This window comes from Sylvia atricapilla, chromosome 1, assembly GCF_009819655.1.
Source record: "Sylvia atricapilla isolate bSylAtr1 chromosome 1, bSylAtr1.pri, whole genome shotgun sequence".
NCBI classification, from domain to species: domain Eukaryota; kingdom Metazoa; phylum Chordata; class Aves; order Passeriformes; family Sylviidae; genus Sylvia; species Sylvia atricapilla.
In genome coordinates, this window is record NC_089140.1 from 50764007 (window position 1) to 50782483 (window position 18477).

Below are 18477 nucleotides of genomic sequence, written 5' to 3' on the forward strand. Positions count from 1 at the left end.
ACATGTAAGTTATTAAAAATGGTTAATCATATGCTGGGTTATCACGAGAAGTGCTTAGTCAACTACTTCTCCCTCAAATAGAAGCAAAGTAAAAAACACTCTTCAAGTAGATTTTGTACTTTTTCTCACTAGTTTGCAGTAAAAATTAAATCTGCTACAAGGTAAACAAAAAAGCTAAGACAGCACAAAGTCCAATCACATTTTTCCAGTAATACTAACACCTACAGAAAAGTTTACAGGAACCACTACTTCCTGTCAGTAACAGCAATCCATGTTTTTCCACAATTAGTAAATTTATATGGTGCTGGAAGGTATTTGTGTCATTGCCGAAAGACCTGGCTGACCTTATTTTGTGGTTGCCATCATGTTGCTATCTATGACAAACCTTGGTCAGCACAGGTGTGGGAATCCTGGAAATGGCTTTCCCCAAGAACCTGTATGAAGGAAGAGGCAAAGATGGCAAACTAGCATATTTTGGGAAAGAATACAATGTTTTGGATATGCAGTCGTTCTGATACTAGAAAACATTCCTTTAATTTCCCTTTATATTATATGAATACTTTGTGGTGTCCTGGGAATACTGTTGTTAGGTTGTGCATAAACACAACAAATATAATTATAACTCCACTCTCTATCATATCCTTTTGTTTATTTCTATATCATAATCTAAAAGGAAAGTAATAATGAAAAAAAAACCCCCCCACATATTCACTTCAATCAGTACACAAAAAATCCTGGAAAACTTTAAAATGTAAACTTAAGTACACTTTATAGTGTCTGTTCCAGCAACACCATCTTTCTGATACAAGAGGTAATGCTGGTTTTAAACCAGCACGTTTGGCTTGACAAACCAATCTCTAGAGACAAGTCTCTTCATGGTCTTTTGCATTCAGTGAAAATATGTAAACTGAGAATCCACCAAAATGAAAATCTGTATTCGTAAGGTAACTGCAAAATATTGGGCATTTGTAGCATTCAGAGCTAAGGGGCATATCTTCCATTCATCAAAGCCAAAACCAAAATTTTCAGACTTGACTTAACCAGACTAGCAATAACTGATGCAGGTGTAGTAAGAAAAGGCAACATGGAAAGCAACAAAAATTGAGTCCACTTCCTGTCAAACTTACTGAATTAAAAAAAAGAATTAGAAGGGCATGTTTCCAGCTAGTTCTGTCCATATCTACTCACATAAATTATGCTCCTTCCAGCAGCAAGTTATTATCATTTAACCACTGACTATTTCAGAGTTTGTGTCCTGAAGGAAATTCAGTGCAACATAGTGAGTGTTCAAATGGTAGTTGTAAAAAACTTATCTCATCTTTCATGCTAAAATAGGGATCAGCAAAGGTCTCATCTAACTGTTCAACAGCCAAGAGGAAATGAGACAAGAACAAGTAAACTGAACATCAGCCTCCTGTATAAATTGAGATAGCTTATCAAGAACAACACCCTAGTTTATTGATTCTTAAGTTCCTCTGTAGCAGTGCAACCAATAAAGATTTCCATTGTTCTCAGGGAAATATCTGAAAAAGGTACCATCTATGCTTTAGAATGCACATCTTGTGCTTTTTAAGCAGCTCTTCAGTGAAAATCAGTGACTGATGAAGCAGAGTTCAGAAACCCCTGAACTAAACCCATCAGGTTTCTTAGACAAAGTAAGCCTGCAATCAGGAATTTCTTGATCTGATTGGTTTGAGTCTACTGTACTGAGATGCTAAATTAGACAAAAGGGAAAACGTGTCATAAAAACAACTACAACTACTAAAAGTATTTCTGTGTTGCAGTTCTCCAAAATTCAAACTCACAAATGCTTATCCACATAGCTGCATTCACTGCTTAAGGTCAAGAGCCAAAAATCTACAGAGAGAAACAGAGGCACAAACCTGGATGTCTGTAAACATTCTAAGTTTCTAATATTCAGACTTGTCTGATGCTAAGTCATCACTCTGTCTTTCATGGACAGAATTTCTGCCTCTCCTCTCGATCCTGCTGACAAGTGCCTCAGGGGTATCTGCCTCCATTTACTAACATTTTGTGTATAACCTACTAGCAGTAATATGAGAAAGACCTGGTGGGAAATGTTATCTTCCCACCAGAAATGCACTTGTGCTCTGTGTGTACACATTCCCTGTACACATTTAAGCCTTTATTTAACCACCAAGGCAAAAATACTTCTTGATTCCCACATAAAGTGCCCCAGGGAATTGTCACTGGAAGAGTACCACTTTAGATCTGTCAGACAGAGACATTTACCTGAAGGATGCTATCTTAACCCAAGGTCTAAAATATAAATGAACTGCAATTCAGATGACTTGAAAGCTAGCAGCAAGACAGAAAGGTGGAAAGCTTCCTAGGGATTCCACAGGGAGAAGGCTGATTTATTTAATACAGATAAGTATGACAAAAAGATATTCATATCCCAAGTTTTAATAAGTTTATACTTGACAGAAGGAACTGAAGTCTTGAGCAACAGCTAATACAAGATGTTAACTAATAGAGTTGCGGGAGGAAAAAAGAAGCTCATTCAAGCAGATGAATTCAAGTTTAAGGCAGGAGATTTTGGACACTGAAAATTTCTCTATTTCTTATGGGCTGAAGGAGATTATGTCCTTTTTGCAATGACTTATCATCTGTACTGTAGGGTAAAATCCAAGGGATCTTCATAGACCATCTAGTATTTAAGTAGAGCAGAGAATGCTTAGATATGAAAAAGGTCAAAACTGCCTATGAAAAAAGGAGTGAGAAAATAAACAGAGGATATATCAAGAGATTATTTTAGAATCTGCCATCACGAAAACCCAGACTTTTCTCAAGAGGAAGAGATAGTCTATTCTATATTGAAAAAAGGATTTGAGGTTTGCTTTTAAATTGCATTGTAAAGCTATTAGATGATTCCTCAGGGGTGCTGTTTTGAAGGTTACTATTGTTTCTTTGAACAAACCAATACTCTCTGTGTCTTTTAATGTTATCCATTTTTCTCATGTTGAAAGCTTCAGAAATTTTGGTTTCATTAGGAAGGAATTTGGTTTAAGTTGCCAAAGCAGGTAGATAAAACTAAGTGAAAAAAGGGAGGCAACTGGGGCACAGGCTGTGGCTTAACCCTGCACTGAACTGCATTTGCATATGGTTTTGGGAAAAAGTTTCATAAAAAGTTTTTAAAGCTAAGAGACACTTGGGGACATTTGGGAATATGACATTTTCCAGTTGCTGATTTTTCTGTGCTCAGAAAGAAGACATTAGCTTGTTGAAGCTTAGAAATAAACACAACTTCACCACTTTATTCTAATTGCAAGATTACAAATTATTGAGTAGGTTCTTAGTATGTATTCAAACTAAATTACTTTTAAACTGAAGCAGAATATCAGAATCCTTTAATATGCAAAAACATATTGGACATCTGCTTCCAAAAAGTTCTAAAAGCAAGATCACAGCTTTCTTCCATCTTGTCAGTCTAGCATTACTTCCATCAATCCCTTGTGTAAATCCAACAATTTCTATAAAGTTTGCCTGAATCTCATAAGGCCAAAACTAGAATTTAGTCCAAAACTATGCAGAGTAGTAAAGATAAATCTCTTGACTGTTTTCTGAGATTCTCTCCTATTATTAATCCCTATGCTGGGGCATACACTACTGTACAGGTATTAATCAAAGTTTGCAAAGAAAAAGTCAATAGGATGTTTAACTCTTGATTTATACTCAAGCCTTAAGTATTTCACCTGTGTAATTCTGCACAGTCAGTAGCTTATTTCTTCTAATTAAATCTTTATTTCAGCTCTCAGTGGGCCTGATTTTCCTCTTACTAACAGCAAGTTTATTAATATAGCTCTCATCAATCAAATGCACATTTTAATGAGACTAATATAAGAAAAATGCAAAATCAAAGTTATTGACTTTGTATAAGAGTTTTGCCAGTCTGTTCACAGCTAATCAGTGCTTACTAGATGCTTAACAGAATGTTGGGCAGGGATTATTTTACTGTTTAGAAACCTGTTTTGAAAGTACAATTGGCAAGATGATAAAAAAAGAAAATAATTTACTCGAGAAGAAAATCAGGCAGTAAGTCTAACTACAAGGGCTAATTATCTTTGTCCTTCTCATATGTACAAACCGAAAGTTCATATTCATATTAATCTAAAATACTCTGTTACCCTCAGCATTTTGTTATGGGTGTCAGAGTCTTCACCTTACTAATACAGTAGAACACTTATTACTGTTTATTACAGGCTCTTTATTGCCTCTACCATTTACCTCTCTGAGGCCCAGGACAGGTCACAGACTAGTCACTTGGTCACTTTAAACAACTTACAGCCAGGTCAATAAAAACTTGAAATTCTGTTTTTCCAGGTCAACACAAAGGTCTGTTTTTTAATTGTAACACAAAAATCATACCTACTATATATTACAATATGTATAACCATCCCTGCTTCTTTTCAGCTCAGGTAAAATAATTATGAAATGTTCATATATGGATAGATTTAATTATCAGATGTGTATAGTTGAGGTTGTGGTTTGAAAGTGACTGAAGACATGAAAGGAGCAGCAAGATAAACAGTATATAACATAACTGAAGAAGAAAATAAAATATATTTTGCCAAAACCAGAAGTTATTTTTAGAAAATTTTCTTGAAGCTGCTGATGCAAATATCAAATATGTTTTTTTAAAAGTATTAACAACAGAGTGAGAGAGGTAACTCAGGCATGAAAGACAGTAGAAATGTCTCATACTAAAGACAATTTTGAACTCCAAACAATGAGTGAAGAAGTTTCAGATACACAATACCATTTCAATAATTATAACAATATTATTTTTCTTTTACATATTCCAATAAAGTAGTGGGATGACTTATCCTGACAGTTAGGATGAAGAAAATTGATCAAGAGATTGAGAGAATTTAATGAAGACTTGAATACAGTGAAATTGCCAGCAGGTAGAACACACAGTTAAATAAATGAAGGAACAATTAAGTGCCTTTTTGAAGACCAAAGGATAACATGAAATGAGACTCTAGCAGGGATCTGTTAACACTGTGAAAAAATGACCCCTGACAAAAACTGAACAGACAGCAGGGAGACAAAGAAAACTGCTAAGAACAGAATGCCTGATGGCAGCTCTCCATTTCTCTGATTTTAAATGAAAAGCAATGTCTGCTTCATGACTCCAATGAATCACCTACTATTATCCAAATGTTTTCCCACAGCATGCTATGTAATCTCTCATGATCACTGTATTTACACAAAAGTTAACCATTTTGCATTCCTTCTTTTTATTTGATCATTTTAGAGTATTGTATCCCTTCATTCACTGCACTTCTATGCATAATTATTTCATTTTACTCTTGCAAAGTGTCATCAAACTATATAAAATTGCAGCTGGCTTTCTCTCATTAAACAAAATGCTCACATGAATTACCTATGAAATTTCTGTCAAGTCAACAAGAAAAACTTCTGTCCTACTGTCTGATCCTTCTTAGAGGGATCCCTCATCAAGAAGCACTTCATAAAGCAGTAGTTAGGTAAGGAGGTTAGAAGCTGGTTAGGTTAGAGCTGAGCTACAAGTGAGAAATGTGGGAAGTCAGCTGTATTTGAAAAACCGGGAGGCTAGACTCTTCTGTTTATCTGAAATATGTGCCTGCTAAGTTAGAGCTCCCTGAGTCAGTACATGCAACTTTAAGGTATTCAAGGGAAATCATGACAAATAAAACCAGACAAACCAGAACTCTGTTCCATATAAATACCTGAATTGCAGAGCTGTGAAGGAACAAGACTCTGCCACCTGTACATCAGCTTACAGCTCTCTCATGTGAGTCCTACCAGTCAGTACAGCTACTGCTTCTATAACCAGCACTACACTGTGACCTAGAATGAAGTACTTATGCCCCCATGTTAACTCAAAAACTGACATAAAAGCTGTCAATGCAATAAAGTTTGTAAATTATGAGAAGTATATAGAATAAAGACTAAGAGACTTTAACTTGCTCCTGGAAAAAATATGCTGTTACAGGTGACAGGCAGAGATACATCAGATATGAAACCCAAACCAGATTTTGTTGTTTGCTGTTTTCCCAAAAACATCTGTTTCCTGTTCCCAAAGCAATTTTTGATGTTTTGAGAAACCCAAAACAGCACTGAGGCTGTTTTAGTGGTGTTAGTCTAATATTTTGTGATAACTAGGCTGCGTTCCTCCCAGTAGAGTCTATTAATAATACCCTATAGAATTATTCATACTCTGCACATGCAGAAAGCCACCCACATGACTATGTGAAATTCTCCTTTGTCAGCTGTTAAAAACAGCCAGTGAAAAAACTGTGCACTTTTTATCAATAGGACCACAATGGTCAGAAATCTTTGTGCCAAAGGCAGACCATTTTGACTTCTAGAAAACTCAGTAGGTTTATATCATCTGTTAATTCCCTGCAGAAGAAGAGAAAAAGAAGTTTGCTGTGATATTTGCTGTACAACACCAGCATTTTTTCTGCAGCCTTACCTGACAGATGCTGTATTTTCCCTTTCTGTGTTCACACACACAGTTAGTTTCACAGGCACTGAAATGCTTGTTGCAACAAAATAACAATGAAGTATTGAAACAAATCTAAGTTTTTGCAGGATAGCTATGCTGATCTAAAAATCCATACAAATAATTACTGTATGAATGGATTTCTTTTTTTTTACGATAGATTCTCTAATTATTGGAAAATATTAGGAGCAGCTTAATTATTAGACTACACCTAGAAAGGGAGTAGTCTCTGATTTTGAAACCAAATATTTTTGCAGAAAAAACTACAAGACCGAATGAAAGAAGAAAAAAGAAATGCAAAAGAAATGTTAAAGGGTGATTTCTTGACAGAATTAGAGAATTTATATCTTTTATTTTAATCTAACAACTATTTCAACATTCTTGTACCTCTTACTCAATGAAACAGTAAAGGATTTAATATTGTTGCAATACACATCTTAAAGTTTGTAAAACATTGTTCCAGTCTTTAGGCACGTAATGATTTTGAACAATACCAAACAAAACAATATCAAATAAAAAAAACCCAAAACACACTTACCTGATGAGATGTCGATCCGATTTTTCTTCAGTTGAGTGACATTGATATGGACACTGACTTTGCCCTCATTTATGTCAATCTCAACATTCCCCAGGTCATCTGCAAAGTTGCTGAAGAGAAGAAGTCCATTTGGGTTCCAGGTCCGGAAGAAGAAACTGACTGAAAACAGATCCTGGCTTGGACGACCAGGAACCTCAAGGTAACTGGTGGCATTGAAAAAGACAGGCACTGTATGTGGCTCCACACAAGAAAAACTTAAATTTCCCTAAGTAAAACACACACACACACACACAAAAAAAAGAAAAACAAACAAAAACAAACAAACAAACAAAACCAAAAACCAAAACCAAAAATAAAAAACCAAAACAAAACAAAACAAAGAAAAAAAAAGGGTAAAAAAGGTAAGATTCTACTAAATTCGTAGCTACCTCTAGAAAAGTATTCTAGATTTCATTCAGCCTAGAGCCTGGTCAATGTACACTGCATATAAAGATGTGCTACTAATGTTACCATTATTATTATTACTAAATATTTTTGGGGTTTTTTTTAGAAAAACTCATTTTTCTGTTTCTTTTCTACCAGTGACCCCTTTATATTTTGTACTTGGGCTTGTCTGTGGTCCTCATAGAAACCTATAATAGAACAGTATATAAAAAGAGTGCAGATTTCCTAACACCCTGATATCAACGTGTTAATCAATACAATACATGATGTTCCAAAATAATGATGTATGATACCTGAACAGTCAACCTGTCTGTTATGTTTTCAACTGAATGATACTACACATGCTAATATTTGAATTCATGAAGCAGAAGGATTTGGAGTAGCTGATCATGAACATCTAATATTTTTGGAAGTAGATAATTTTGTCTGTAAAAGAGACTGCAGTTTCCACACTGTAAAAAATTACTCTTCAGGAAAATGACAAAAGATCCAGTCAACTTTATGGATCTACAAGGCTTTTAAATGGATCTGTAAACAAGACTAGAATTAGGGACATGAATTTTTCTCTCTTGTTCTCATGTAATTTCTTACAATGAAAGACCAAATTGGTAGGATATTACCATTTGGTAGTATAGGTAGGGCATTATCATTTTTTTTTTCCTTAGAAATCATACTTTGTAGTAATCTGTGTTCAGAATTAACTTATTGCTTATTATAGAATGCAAATATAACAGGAAAACTTCCTCTGCTGAAGAATTCCTATAATACGTGGCAAAGTGGATCCTATCTTATGATTGGGCTTTCTCATGCACTATTGCAGGTGGAAATTATGTGACAATTTTAGTTCTACTTGAGAAGAAAGAATTTTATCTCATGCAGTACACAAAGTATTAGTAAAATCAAGATAGCAATTCTTCTGATATTTATTTGTACATTAAAAAGAATTAAGTTTTGAAAAACATTTTTGGAGGTACATAGATGTTTAGAGATGTGGTCCACCTAAGCAGTGTTCAGAATCCCAGTAGAAGTCAGTCATTATCTGTATTGCATAATTATTTTTAAATTCCATATTGCTGACTTCTTGATTTGAGCTTTTATGTCACATTTCTGTACTTATAGTGTATAAATGCATCTGACAGTTCCTCTTGAGGGAAAGTAGAGAATTTGGATGCAAGATAGGAACTTTGTGTCTGAAAAAGTGTGGGAGGAAAGACCTAAGTAAATTTTTCTGAGAAGTAATTATATTCAACTGGAGATGATGGATGACATCAATAAGCAAGTTTTAGCACTCATTTGCCAATGTCCAAACCTATCACTTTTTAAAAGAGCATCACATCAGAGAACAGCTTATCTGTATTGTAGCAAGATAGAACAAGTCTGGCAGATTCAGCTTCTTATATTAGATTTCCATGTAAAAACCAAATGAATAAAAAAATATTTTCATGAGCACTAGGATAGGATAAATACTTTAGATTACTCTGCATAACAACCTCTTGTTCCTGCAGAACATCAGAAGTTGTTCAGAGTCTACCTCTAAAGGCCAGTAGAATTAGTCGTAGCAATACTATCTAGTTGGCAGCCTCTGTAATTAATTAAGGAACACTGATGTTTCCCATAATCTGGAATTAGAGATTACTTTTAAGTGATCTCCTAGATTTGTTCCTAAATTTTATAATAAAATCTCAGCATTAAAACTTTTCTTTTGCCCAAATTCCATGGATTAAAAAAAAAAAAAAATCGAAGGAATTGGGAAATTGTTGACACAACTAAAGATAGCTTTTAGAAAACTATGTGATGAGAGAAATTACAGCTACTTTATGAATAAAGAGTAAAAACTTCCCTGCTAAGATGCTTGTCAATTCTGGGATTTTTTTTTTTTTCTGGTTTTGCTTTGCTTTCCGTTTTCTTTTTTTGGGGTGGTGAGGTTTAAAAGTTGCCTAGAGATTTTTCAGTTTTATGTTTTTAACCAACTAAGCATGAAATCAAAATCCTTAACTCATATGTTTGAGTAGTTTAAATCGAAACATTTCCACAATTTGTCACAGAATACCTGTGTTTAAACCACGAATTTTGCATATAGTAAAAAAAGTGTCTGAAATACTCTCTGCAACCCTTGGCTACTGTTCTCAGTGTAATGGTCACCCTAAACACAGGAGCAACTTCTGTTACATAGTTAAGGCAGTCCTGTGTAGACACAGAAGGCTATATAATTTTTTGAGAGATGTCATCTCACTGTTCATCCACAGATGCCAATCAAGTAGTGCTCAGAGGGCTTTCTGTTAGAGTTTTAAAAGAGTTCCTTTTGCTGCCTTTTTACCAAGAGGTACTAACAATTTCCTTGTTACAAGAAGGCTTTTATATCCAATTGGCACTCTCCTGTCATCCTGGTGTTTTGGATACTTGCATGCATAACACCTATTAGTGTTAATGGCACTGAATGCATTCAAATCCTTTTTCACATCAGTGAATGCATTTCCCGTGAACAACCTAGCTGCATTAAAAATTTCTTGAGAAAGTAACATGTAATTCTAATTTCCCTGCTAGTTAGCATTTTCCTTACAGAGCTATTCAGATTAATATGAACTGGATTATTGATCCCTTCTATGACTGTAGTTCCCAAGATGACTCCTCTTTTAAGTACAGCCATCTTATATAGATTGCTCACTAGTTCTAGGTCAAGGGTTCGAGTTAATCTGCAGCTTGTCTCTGTAATAGCCTCTTCATTTTTCAAAGAGAATGAGATCATTTTCTGGAGATTCAGAATGACTTGCTGAATAGTTTTCTGGGCAATGACATCTGGAAGTCATATATATACTGTGCATTTATATTTGAACTCTTGATATTAGAGAATTTTTCATACTATGTTGACAGAGAAAAGGTAAAAACAGCTTAATTTGTGTAGCTTGAGTTGTATACCATGATCTTTCGTCTATATGACAAATTAGATTCATGTTTATTTATAAATCAATTTTGCCTATCCACATTCAAACATAGTCATTTGTGTAAAATACTACTGTAAATACCTTTCCCGATTAAAAGACCTACTGGCTGAATAGGAAGCTCCCAAAAGATAGGTAATAAGTTTATTAAGGCTATATTACCTGTTAAATCAGGATGGATCATACAGTACATGCAATGCACTATATGCTAATGCCATCTTAAATATCACAGAAGATCAAAATAATATTTCCCCTTTACCTTCTGAATCTAAATCAAATATGTTACTGAAGTCAGGATTGTACTTTATTTAAACTTAAAATGTTCTCAATTTGTCTTTTTATCCTCAGTCATCAGCAAAACAAAAGGTGTTTGGTGGTGCTTTTTTGTTCGTAACATGTATGTACACAAGACATAATTTTTTAAAAATTTAATTTTGTTCAGAGAAAAATAAATATTATAATCCTCTTATCATCTGTGATTTTCTGGGCCTCCTCATTATGTACAATTAATTTGTCAAGTCCCTTTCACTCTGTGACTTCTGAAATTCAACTCTCTTCATCTATTAATATTATTTTCTTTTGTTTCAGACCCCTTTAAAATTCTACTTTTTTCTGATTGTATCCTTTCTTTGTAATACTTCTCACGACCACACTGACTACTTTGCTTGTATTCAGTCTTATTATATTGTGTGTCGTGCCTTTTAAGATAGTGCTCTCTTTGGGGGAAGGTGTGTGTCTCCTGTTTGTTTTTGTACAGGATCTCTTACAATAGAGTTTTGATCCCTCTTGGATTGCTTGAGTGCCATCATCATAAACATGCTTATCAACAACAATAGTTTCAGGAAAGCCTATTTCTCTCACTAAATCAGGGCAAAAATTAGGAGAAAAAATGGTTTTGTAAAAAACATAAAAATGCATGTTGATTAAGTTGGAGAAAAATTGATTTTGATTTTGAAGAGCTGAAGCAATTTAAAGTATTTCTGCTGAAAACAAAGGTCCCTTCTATTTTTCTAGTCATTTTCAGAATTGGAAATCAACAGAACCATCCAATTAAACTGGCATATCACCTCTTGATGTGGCACTAATATTCCCAGAGCTTCTTGTGAGGATTTTACTTTCATGCTATGGGCAATAGAATTTTAAAAGTGAAGAAACAAACAAAGAAAGAAACAATTAGAAATATGATTTTTCAGAGACTTTACATATCTGCTAGCTATGTCACACTTTTGAGAGGCTAGAACTTTAAAGGACAGGATTTGCACTATTGGAACTTCTTAAGCAACACTGCTGTTCAGAAAGAGGCTTTAAGAACGTGTCCTACTAACTTGCAGTGGACTTGGTTTCACAAAATGGAAAGATTGCTCCTGTACAAAGATTTTGTAATAAATCAGGCATTAATCTTTCAAAATCATATTTAGGTTAAAGCTGAAAATACCCTGCAGGAAGAAATCTCATTTGATTATGAAAAAAAAATATAAAAATTTAAAGTTTCAGCAGTTCATTAGATAGGGTTGAAAAAAATTTAAAACTGGAATCCTAATGAATGGAATATATATAATATTCTTTGCCTTTGACAATACTGATGAAATTTATGTGTTGAAAAGGTAGTAGCTGAGAGGCTGTATTACTGAGTTTGTACAGGCAAACATCACATACTCATGATTATCCTCTGGATCTCCTTGACCATTTAGTCATAACGTTTGTACAATGACATGAAACTTCAGTTTTACTGTCTGAGGATAATCAACCTTTGAATGACATCATCACTACATATGTATAGCTTTACAATTTACTACATTAAAGTAAGTGGAATTGTGTAAACCTACATATTGTTAGCAGGAATTTCTGAAGTGTGTAAGCTTGCACGGAAGAAAACCTTGAAAAGTTATTCAAATCATCTCAAATTCATGGCACTAATACAATTATTTCTTATCCATATTGCCTTTATGTGACAGCAAGCATTTTCAGAGGAACGCTTAGAACTTTAAAACCACAGAAATTAAAGCACATTTTTCTTAATCACCCTGTCCATAAAGCCACAAGTCTGAACATGAAAGCAGCTATGAACCCTTAAGCCACAGCAAAAATAGAGTAAAATGCTTATAACCTCTGTAATATTAATAAGCAAATAATGATTTTCAAGTATAGTGTCTTGAGGTTTTTCAGACGCATCAGAAAAGACTGTAAAAGCATTCTTATCCAAGGACTTTTGCACTCCAGCAATCCAACTAGCTCAGCAGGGATGGAATATTACCAGGATTTAAAAGCCACAAGAAAGCTGCAATTCATTTAATAATAAATCTTGTCTGCACTGGTTTTGGACTACTATAATTTGAGAAGAAAGGAAAAAAGGACTTAGTGGTTCAGTTGATTTTCTTTAAAAACAAAACAAACCCAAATCTGACTGACACTAAAGGTTAATTTTTGAAAGATGAAACAAGACCCAAGAACTAAAGTGCTCATACATGACATTTTTTTAAGTCACAAATGTGCATACAATAAAATCTTTGGGTTTGTGGTAAAATTTGCTTTGTGTTTTATATTATTTCAGTATGTCAGAAGAATATCAGCTACACATCCTCAAAAATCTTCTAGTCTTCTTTAGAAGGAGAAGCAGAAGGGTAGATGACCATGAAATTATAATCTTACCACATTTGAAGGTTCTAATTTCTTCCTCTTGGCAAGGTCAGTGATATTATTGCCATTGTAGTTGATGCTCTCCATGCAGCCTTTGAAATTTTTCCTACTGTTAGAACTTGGCTTGCCAGAAAAAGGCATGCCTCCAAAGGTTATCTTCAAATGAAACAGAAAAATGGCATAGTTACTACCACAGGAAGGCAAAGACTTTTAAAGAATTTTGTTGTACAAGTATTTACTTTCTTTGAACATTCAACCATGGCAAAATAGAGAGCTCACAGCACTGTTTACAGAAAAAGGATGTATCAAAATAAATACTGCAAAAGCAGAGAAAATATTGTAACTAATTTTTAATTATTTATGGTAGCCAAACCCAAGTTTTATTCCAATTGTCCAAACAGTGAACAGACACATATCAGAGTTATTCATATGTGAACTGTTCTTCTGATTGCTATTCAAAAATAAGCATTACAAACAAAGAAATTTGGACAAATTTCCATCACAGTATTTTTCTAAACGAAAGTAGACATGAAATTAGCCAGATAATCTGAATCAAGTCCTTCACTCAGCTCTAACTGTGATCAAGAGCTCAGACTACAGCACAGCAGTGGTGGACTCCAATGTAGCATGTTATTCTGCTTTAATGCTTACGTATCTACTTCATCTAGAAGTATTTACAGAATCACACAGTTAAAGATACAATCCATTGGTAGAAAGACAGACCAAGAACACACTTTTATCATGTAGTTCTAGTGAGTGAGGAGTTACCCCTTGATTTTTCTGGTCAAATCATCTCCTTAGAGAAGACCAAGACAACCACTGCAAACACTCAGCCATCAAACTCAAATAGGAATTTGTTTTTGTCTTACAGCTGAATTTCATTACCCTGGGTAATTGACTCTGGGTTATCCATAATCTATAGTGCTAAAAAGCTTAGAAACCCAAGTATTTACAAACTAAAGGTGCTCATCTTTGATGAATTCTTTCTCTGTCACTCCATAGAGATGCTACAGGTCTCCGCCATATAATGGAAATAACTTATGGAAATGATTGGAAGTGAATTATGTTACATGTTTTCATTAATATTTTGCAGCCCAAAGAAATATAAATAGTATATTTAATAGCAATGACACCTTGTTTCCTGCCCCACAAATGTTCAGAAAAATATCAATTTGTAGTCTACTGCTGAGATTTGGCAGAATGAAGCTTTTAAACATTATTCACTGTCAATTCCATTTGTTATCACCAACAGCAGGAAAACAGAGCTCTAGGGTAGCATTTTCAGTTTTGAATGCATGTGAGATACCAGTTTCTATCCCAAAGAGAAGCCTTCCACTTGGTATATACAGAGAACTAAAACTATACAGCTTAAACCTAAAATCTTTATAAACCACACACACCAGCTTTTGGTGTGCAAAAGTCTTGTGGGGGACATTCTAAAGCATTGAAAATTGACATGACTTTAGAGAAGATACAGGTCTTCACATGGAGAATGAGACTGTAATATTTTAATGGTTGTCAAATATTTTATGCATGTTATAATCTCGCATTTGGATTAAATCAAATGTAAAAATTAAATAAAAAGAAAAGAATTTTGAAGAAAAGAAGAAAAAAACACATAACATGATAATGAGTTAAGAGCAACTTATGGGACTATTTTTTGATCTCAAATCAGAACTTACATAAGTTCATAAGCATTTGTGTTTACTTAACTTTTCTGAAAGAGAAACCTACAAACTATTTTGTCTATGGAAAACTGTTTTGATTCTTTCAGCTTTATTCCATGTTAATCACAAAGACAATACCTTTAAATTTAGTCTGTTGTGTCTAGGTCCAAGACCAGTGATATAAGAGTGAGGAAAGAAAGAAGAAGAGATTAGTTCTCTTGAGTTTATAAGAACCACAGAAATGTATACACACACGTTGGAGTCCAGGGAATTCCTCTGGATGCCCTGGAAGGTCACAGACCTCAAAAGAGAGGTTTGGGACTCAAGCAAGAGGGCCTTGCAGCTGTACAGGGGGATTGTAGACCCTGGCACAGAACCCAAGAGGACACAGTCTTTGACTTCAGCCCATGGAAAAAACTTCCAACACGGAGAGAAGTACTACAAGTCACAAAGGTGTGACAGACAGTAGTGTAGCGCATCACTGGGTGGAAAATTTTGTAGTTTTGGGTTTTTAGAATATATATATATGGGGAACAAGGTGGAGGATTTAGGGTGGTGTCCTTGGTTCTTCCTTCTTCTCCCCTGGCCTCCATCTTCTGATGTGACAGTGGCACAAAGTAGTTTAATGGGATTGAGTCAGAGTAGAGATGACCCTGTTAGTACAGGTGATAGGTATTGGTGCATAACCGTAAATAATAGACACGAAATTATTTGTGTAAGAAAGTAGCGACCTCCCATCGAGGGGGAGTTGTCCTGTGTCTGAGCAGCAGAACACCTCGGCCGGGCACAGAGAACATTGTAAGATAAGAATTAATAAACAGTGCAAGAAACCAAGAAGAAACAAGACCTTGAAGACTCCATTTCATTCTCATGTCTGGCTCAGGGCCTTCAGAGGGCAAAAGACTCTGTTGAACCACTAATCTCTGAATCTCGGGTGAGAAAAGAGAACCAAACCCGAGAATTAGCTTTCCCTAGGTGGGCACTGCGTGGGCATGGAAGAAGAAAAAAAAACCCCGACACACACACATACTCAAGTAAGTTCAATTAAACACAAGGAGATCATGTACATGGAAAATGAAAGGTATCTTTGAGAACTGCCAGTGAGGTCTCTTTATGCAGATAGGGTGGGAAGAGTAATGCACTAAATTCATCTCTTATAGGGATACACTTTTTATATGCAGTATTTTTCTTACGAAAACATTATACACATATATATATATACACATATGTATGTATGTATGTATGTATGTATGTGCACAAATTGCACAACCCTGGCTTATGACATTCAGCCTTTTTCTGTAGTTCATTTACTTGAAAGCCTTTAATAAAATCTATTTATGTGAGTTTTAAGTAGCTCAGTTCAGACCTTCAGTGCTCAATTATTAATAGACGTACAGGCAAATTTGCTTGTTATTTTCTCATTAGAACTGCCAGCAAATAATGTATTCATAAACATTTTTTGGAATATAATCAAATATTTGACTCAGAAGCATTTACAATTATAAGTACTTTTTTCAGACACTCATATATTCTTGGTCAAAAAAATTGTAAAAATATAAATACACAAGTTAATTCAAACTTTTTTCCATTATATCATTTATATTGACTCTTACATCTTAAAAAGTTGTAAAGGTAGAAATTACATATTTGATGCAGCCAATCAAATTAATTCTCATTAGAAACAGTAAAGAGTGTAAGAAAACTTTATACAAAGATTGCAATAAAGAACTGTTGAACTTCTTGTACAGATTAGAGGAGCTGAACAAATTCATAATAGCTGAAGCTGTAGTTTAATCAAACAACAAAACTGCATTTAATTACTACCAGCACTTGTGCGGATTAACCTGATTGATTAAACAAGTTTTCTTACAACTTTCCTAACTCTTCATTGCTTCTTTCTAAAAAGAAGTTACTGATGCTATATTTGTGATAATACCAGGGATTATCTACCTACCTAAGACAGGACAGATGAAGATTTGTATTAATAAAAAGGTTCTAACCTGCTTCCATTGCTAAAAATAAATACTAACACCACAGACTAAGGCTTTCTGATTCAAGAGCAAAATTATCACCTGAGTGGAACAACAGATTGCACCATACTTTTTGAAATATACTTCCTGCGTAGAGCAGCTGCTTTTAGAGATTTTTAAATTGTGTTAGCTTATCTTGCTAAATAACAGAGATCTTCCACTTAAAAGCAAAAGGCTGAGATGATTGTTACACCACATGGGACTTGGTAGGCTAATTAAAAGAAACATAATTTATACTTAAGAGAGAACACTGTTGGAAAGCAAGTTTCAGGAAATTTAAGGGAATAAGTAAACAAAACAAATGTATGAAAAGTTAAGAAAACAAATTATCTTAGCTTTCTTCTTGGACCTTATCTTTATAAAAAACAATTTGAATGAGAAGAAAGAAGTTCACTGTCTACCTCATAGTCCAGGTCCAGGTAATCAAATTCTCCATTTGTTCTGAAGTGCTGCATGTGTCTGTCGAGGGTGAGATTGATGTTCCTCCCGTGGCGTTCGATGATGATGGAGTGCCAGTGGTGATCATCCAAGAGGCTGCCTGTCGTCACAGATGTGTGGCCAAAAATAGAGCCAAGCTGGTTGCTGCCTGAGAACAGAAACAATAGCATTTTTCGCCTCATACTAGTTAGGCAAACATTTTCCTCTTTCTTTGTCAATGTTTCACCTGAATCATACCAGACATGCAATAAACTGGAGGAACACAGTCTCCTATGAAGTTGAGATCTGCCTGGTGGAGAGTTGCTGCCACCAATACAAATAGCTAGATCAAATACAGGAAGCATCTTATCACTGAACTGTATAAATTTATGTATAAATTCATAGTAGCAGTTATTTGGAAATGAACCTGAGAAGCAAGACCAATTTCCAGTTTTAAAGATGTTTTAATCAAGGGTTTTCTGCTTTTGTTCCTATGCTGCAGAGAAGAAAAGCTGTCACATCTGGGCCAGATTCTGAGCCGAACTGGAACTGTACTGATTTATGAATGCTGTGGAGGACATGGAGCCTGATAACAGACTTTGGCAAAATAAGCCTTTTCACTCTTGAGTTCTGTGCTTTGTGGTCTTTGCCAGTATCATTTTACCAGCAAGCAGAGAGGAAAAGGCTCAGTGCAGACTGAGCTAACAACAGCAAAAACCATCTTCTGCTAATACAGCTTATTTCAGTCTGTTATCCTGAAGCAATCTTCCTATTCTGGAAGTCAAACTACTAGCAAGAGTACAATTTTGCAATTCTCTGCTGTGTTATCCAGGAGGTTTTGCCGGTGTAGCTGAGCTAGTCAGAGATCACATCTCATTGCCAGCTCACTGACACAGCTAAGCCAGCAAAGGTTGATAGCATGGATACCAACTGAAGCAGCAAATGACTAATTCAGCAGTAAGTGTAAAAAATTGCTGCACTGCTCAATAACTCAATGCAATCTTCCATGTTCTGAATACATGAGGACCTAAAGCATTTCTGAGGCTGAGAATTTCTAACCCTCAAGAATGCCAGCAACTAAGACATTAAAGTCTGTGCATGCTGAAAACACATTCTGGCAAATCACACTTTTCATGGCTTAAGACATTACTTCCCTACGAATGACCATCCTACCTTAATGCTGAAGGCCAATGGTCCTGTTGGTTAAAAAATAAAATAGAATTGCATGCCTGTCATTGAGCCTCAGTTTCTTCAATGTAAAGTCAAACGCAGTGCAAAGTGAAACCTAAAT

The 18477-nt window shown here is 35.0% G+C and overlaps 1 protein-coding gene across 1 annotated transcript; it reads right to left on the bottom strand.

Annotated features, from left to right (window-relative positions):
* Positions 1-5785: 5785 nt before the first annotated feature.
* LOC136368676 (contactin-associated protein-like 2) lies at positions 5786-17377 on the bottom strand. The gene is made up of 4 exons (XM_066331443.1): positions 17171-17377; positions 13085-13228; positions 7053-7317; positions 5786-5856 (listed from the first exon to the last, which is right to left on the bottom strand). Exons 1-4 carry the CDS (start codon positions 17375-17377, stop codon positions 5786-5788), a joined length of 687 nt encoding a protein of 228 aa, XP_066187540.1.
* Positions 17378-18477: the final 1100 nt, after the last annotated feature.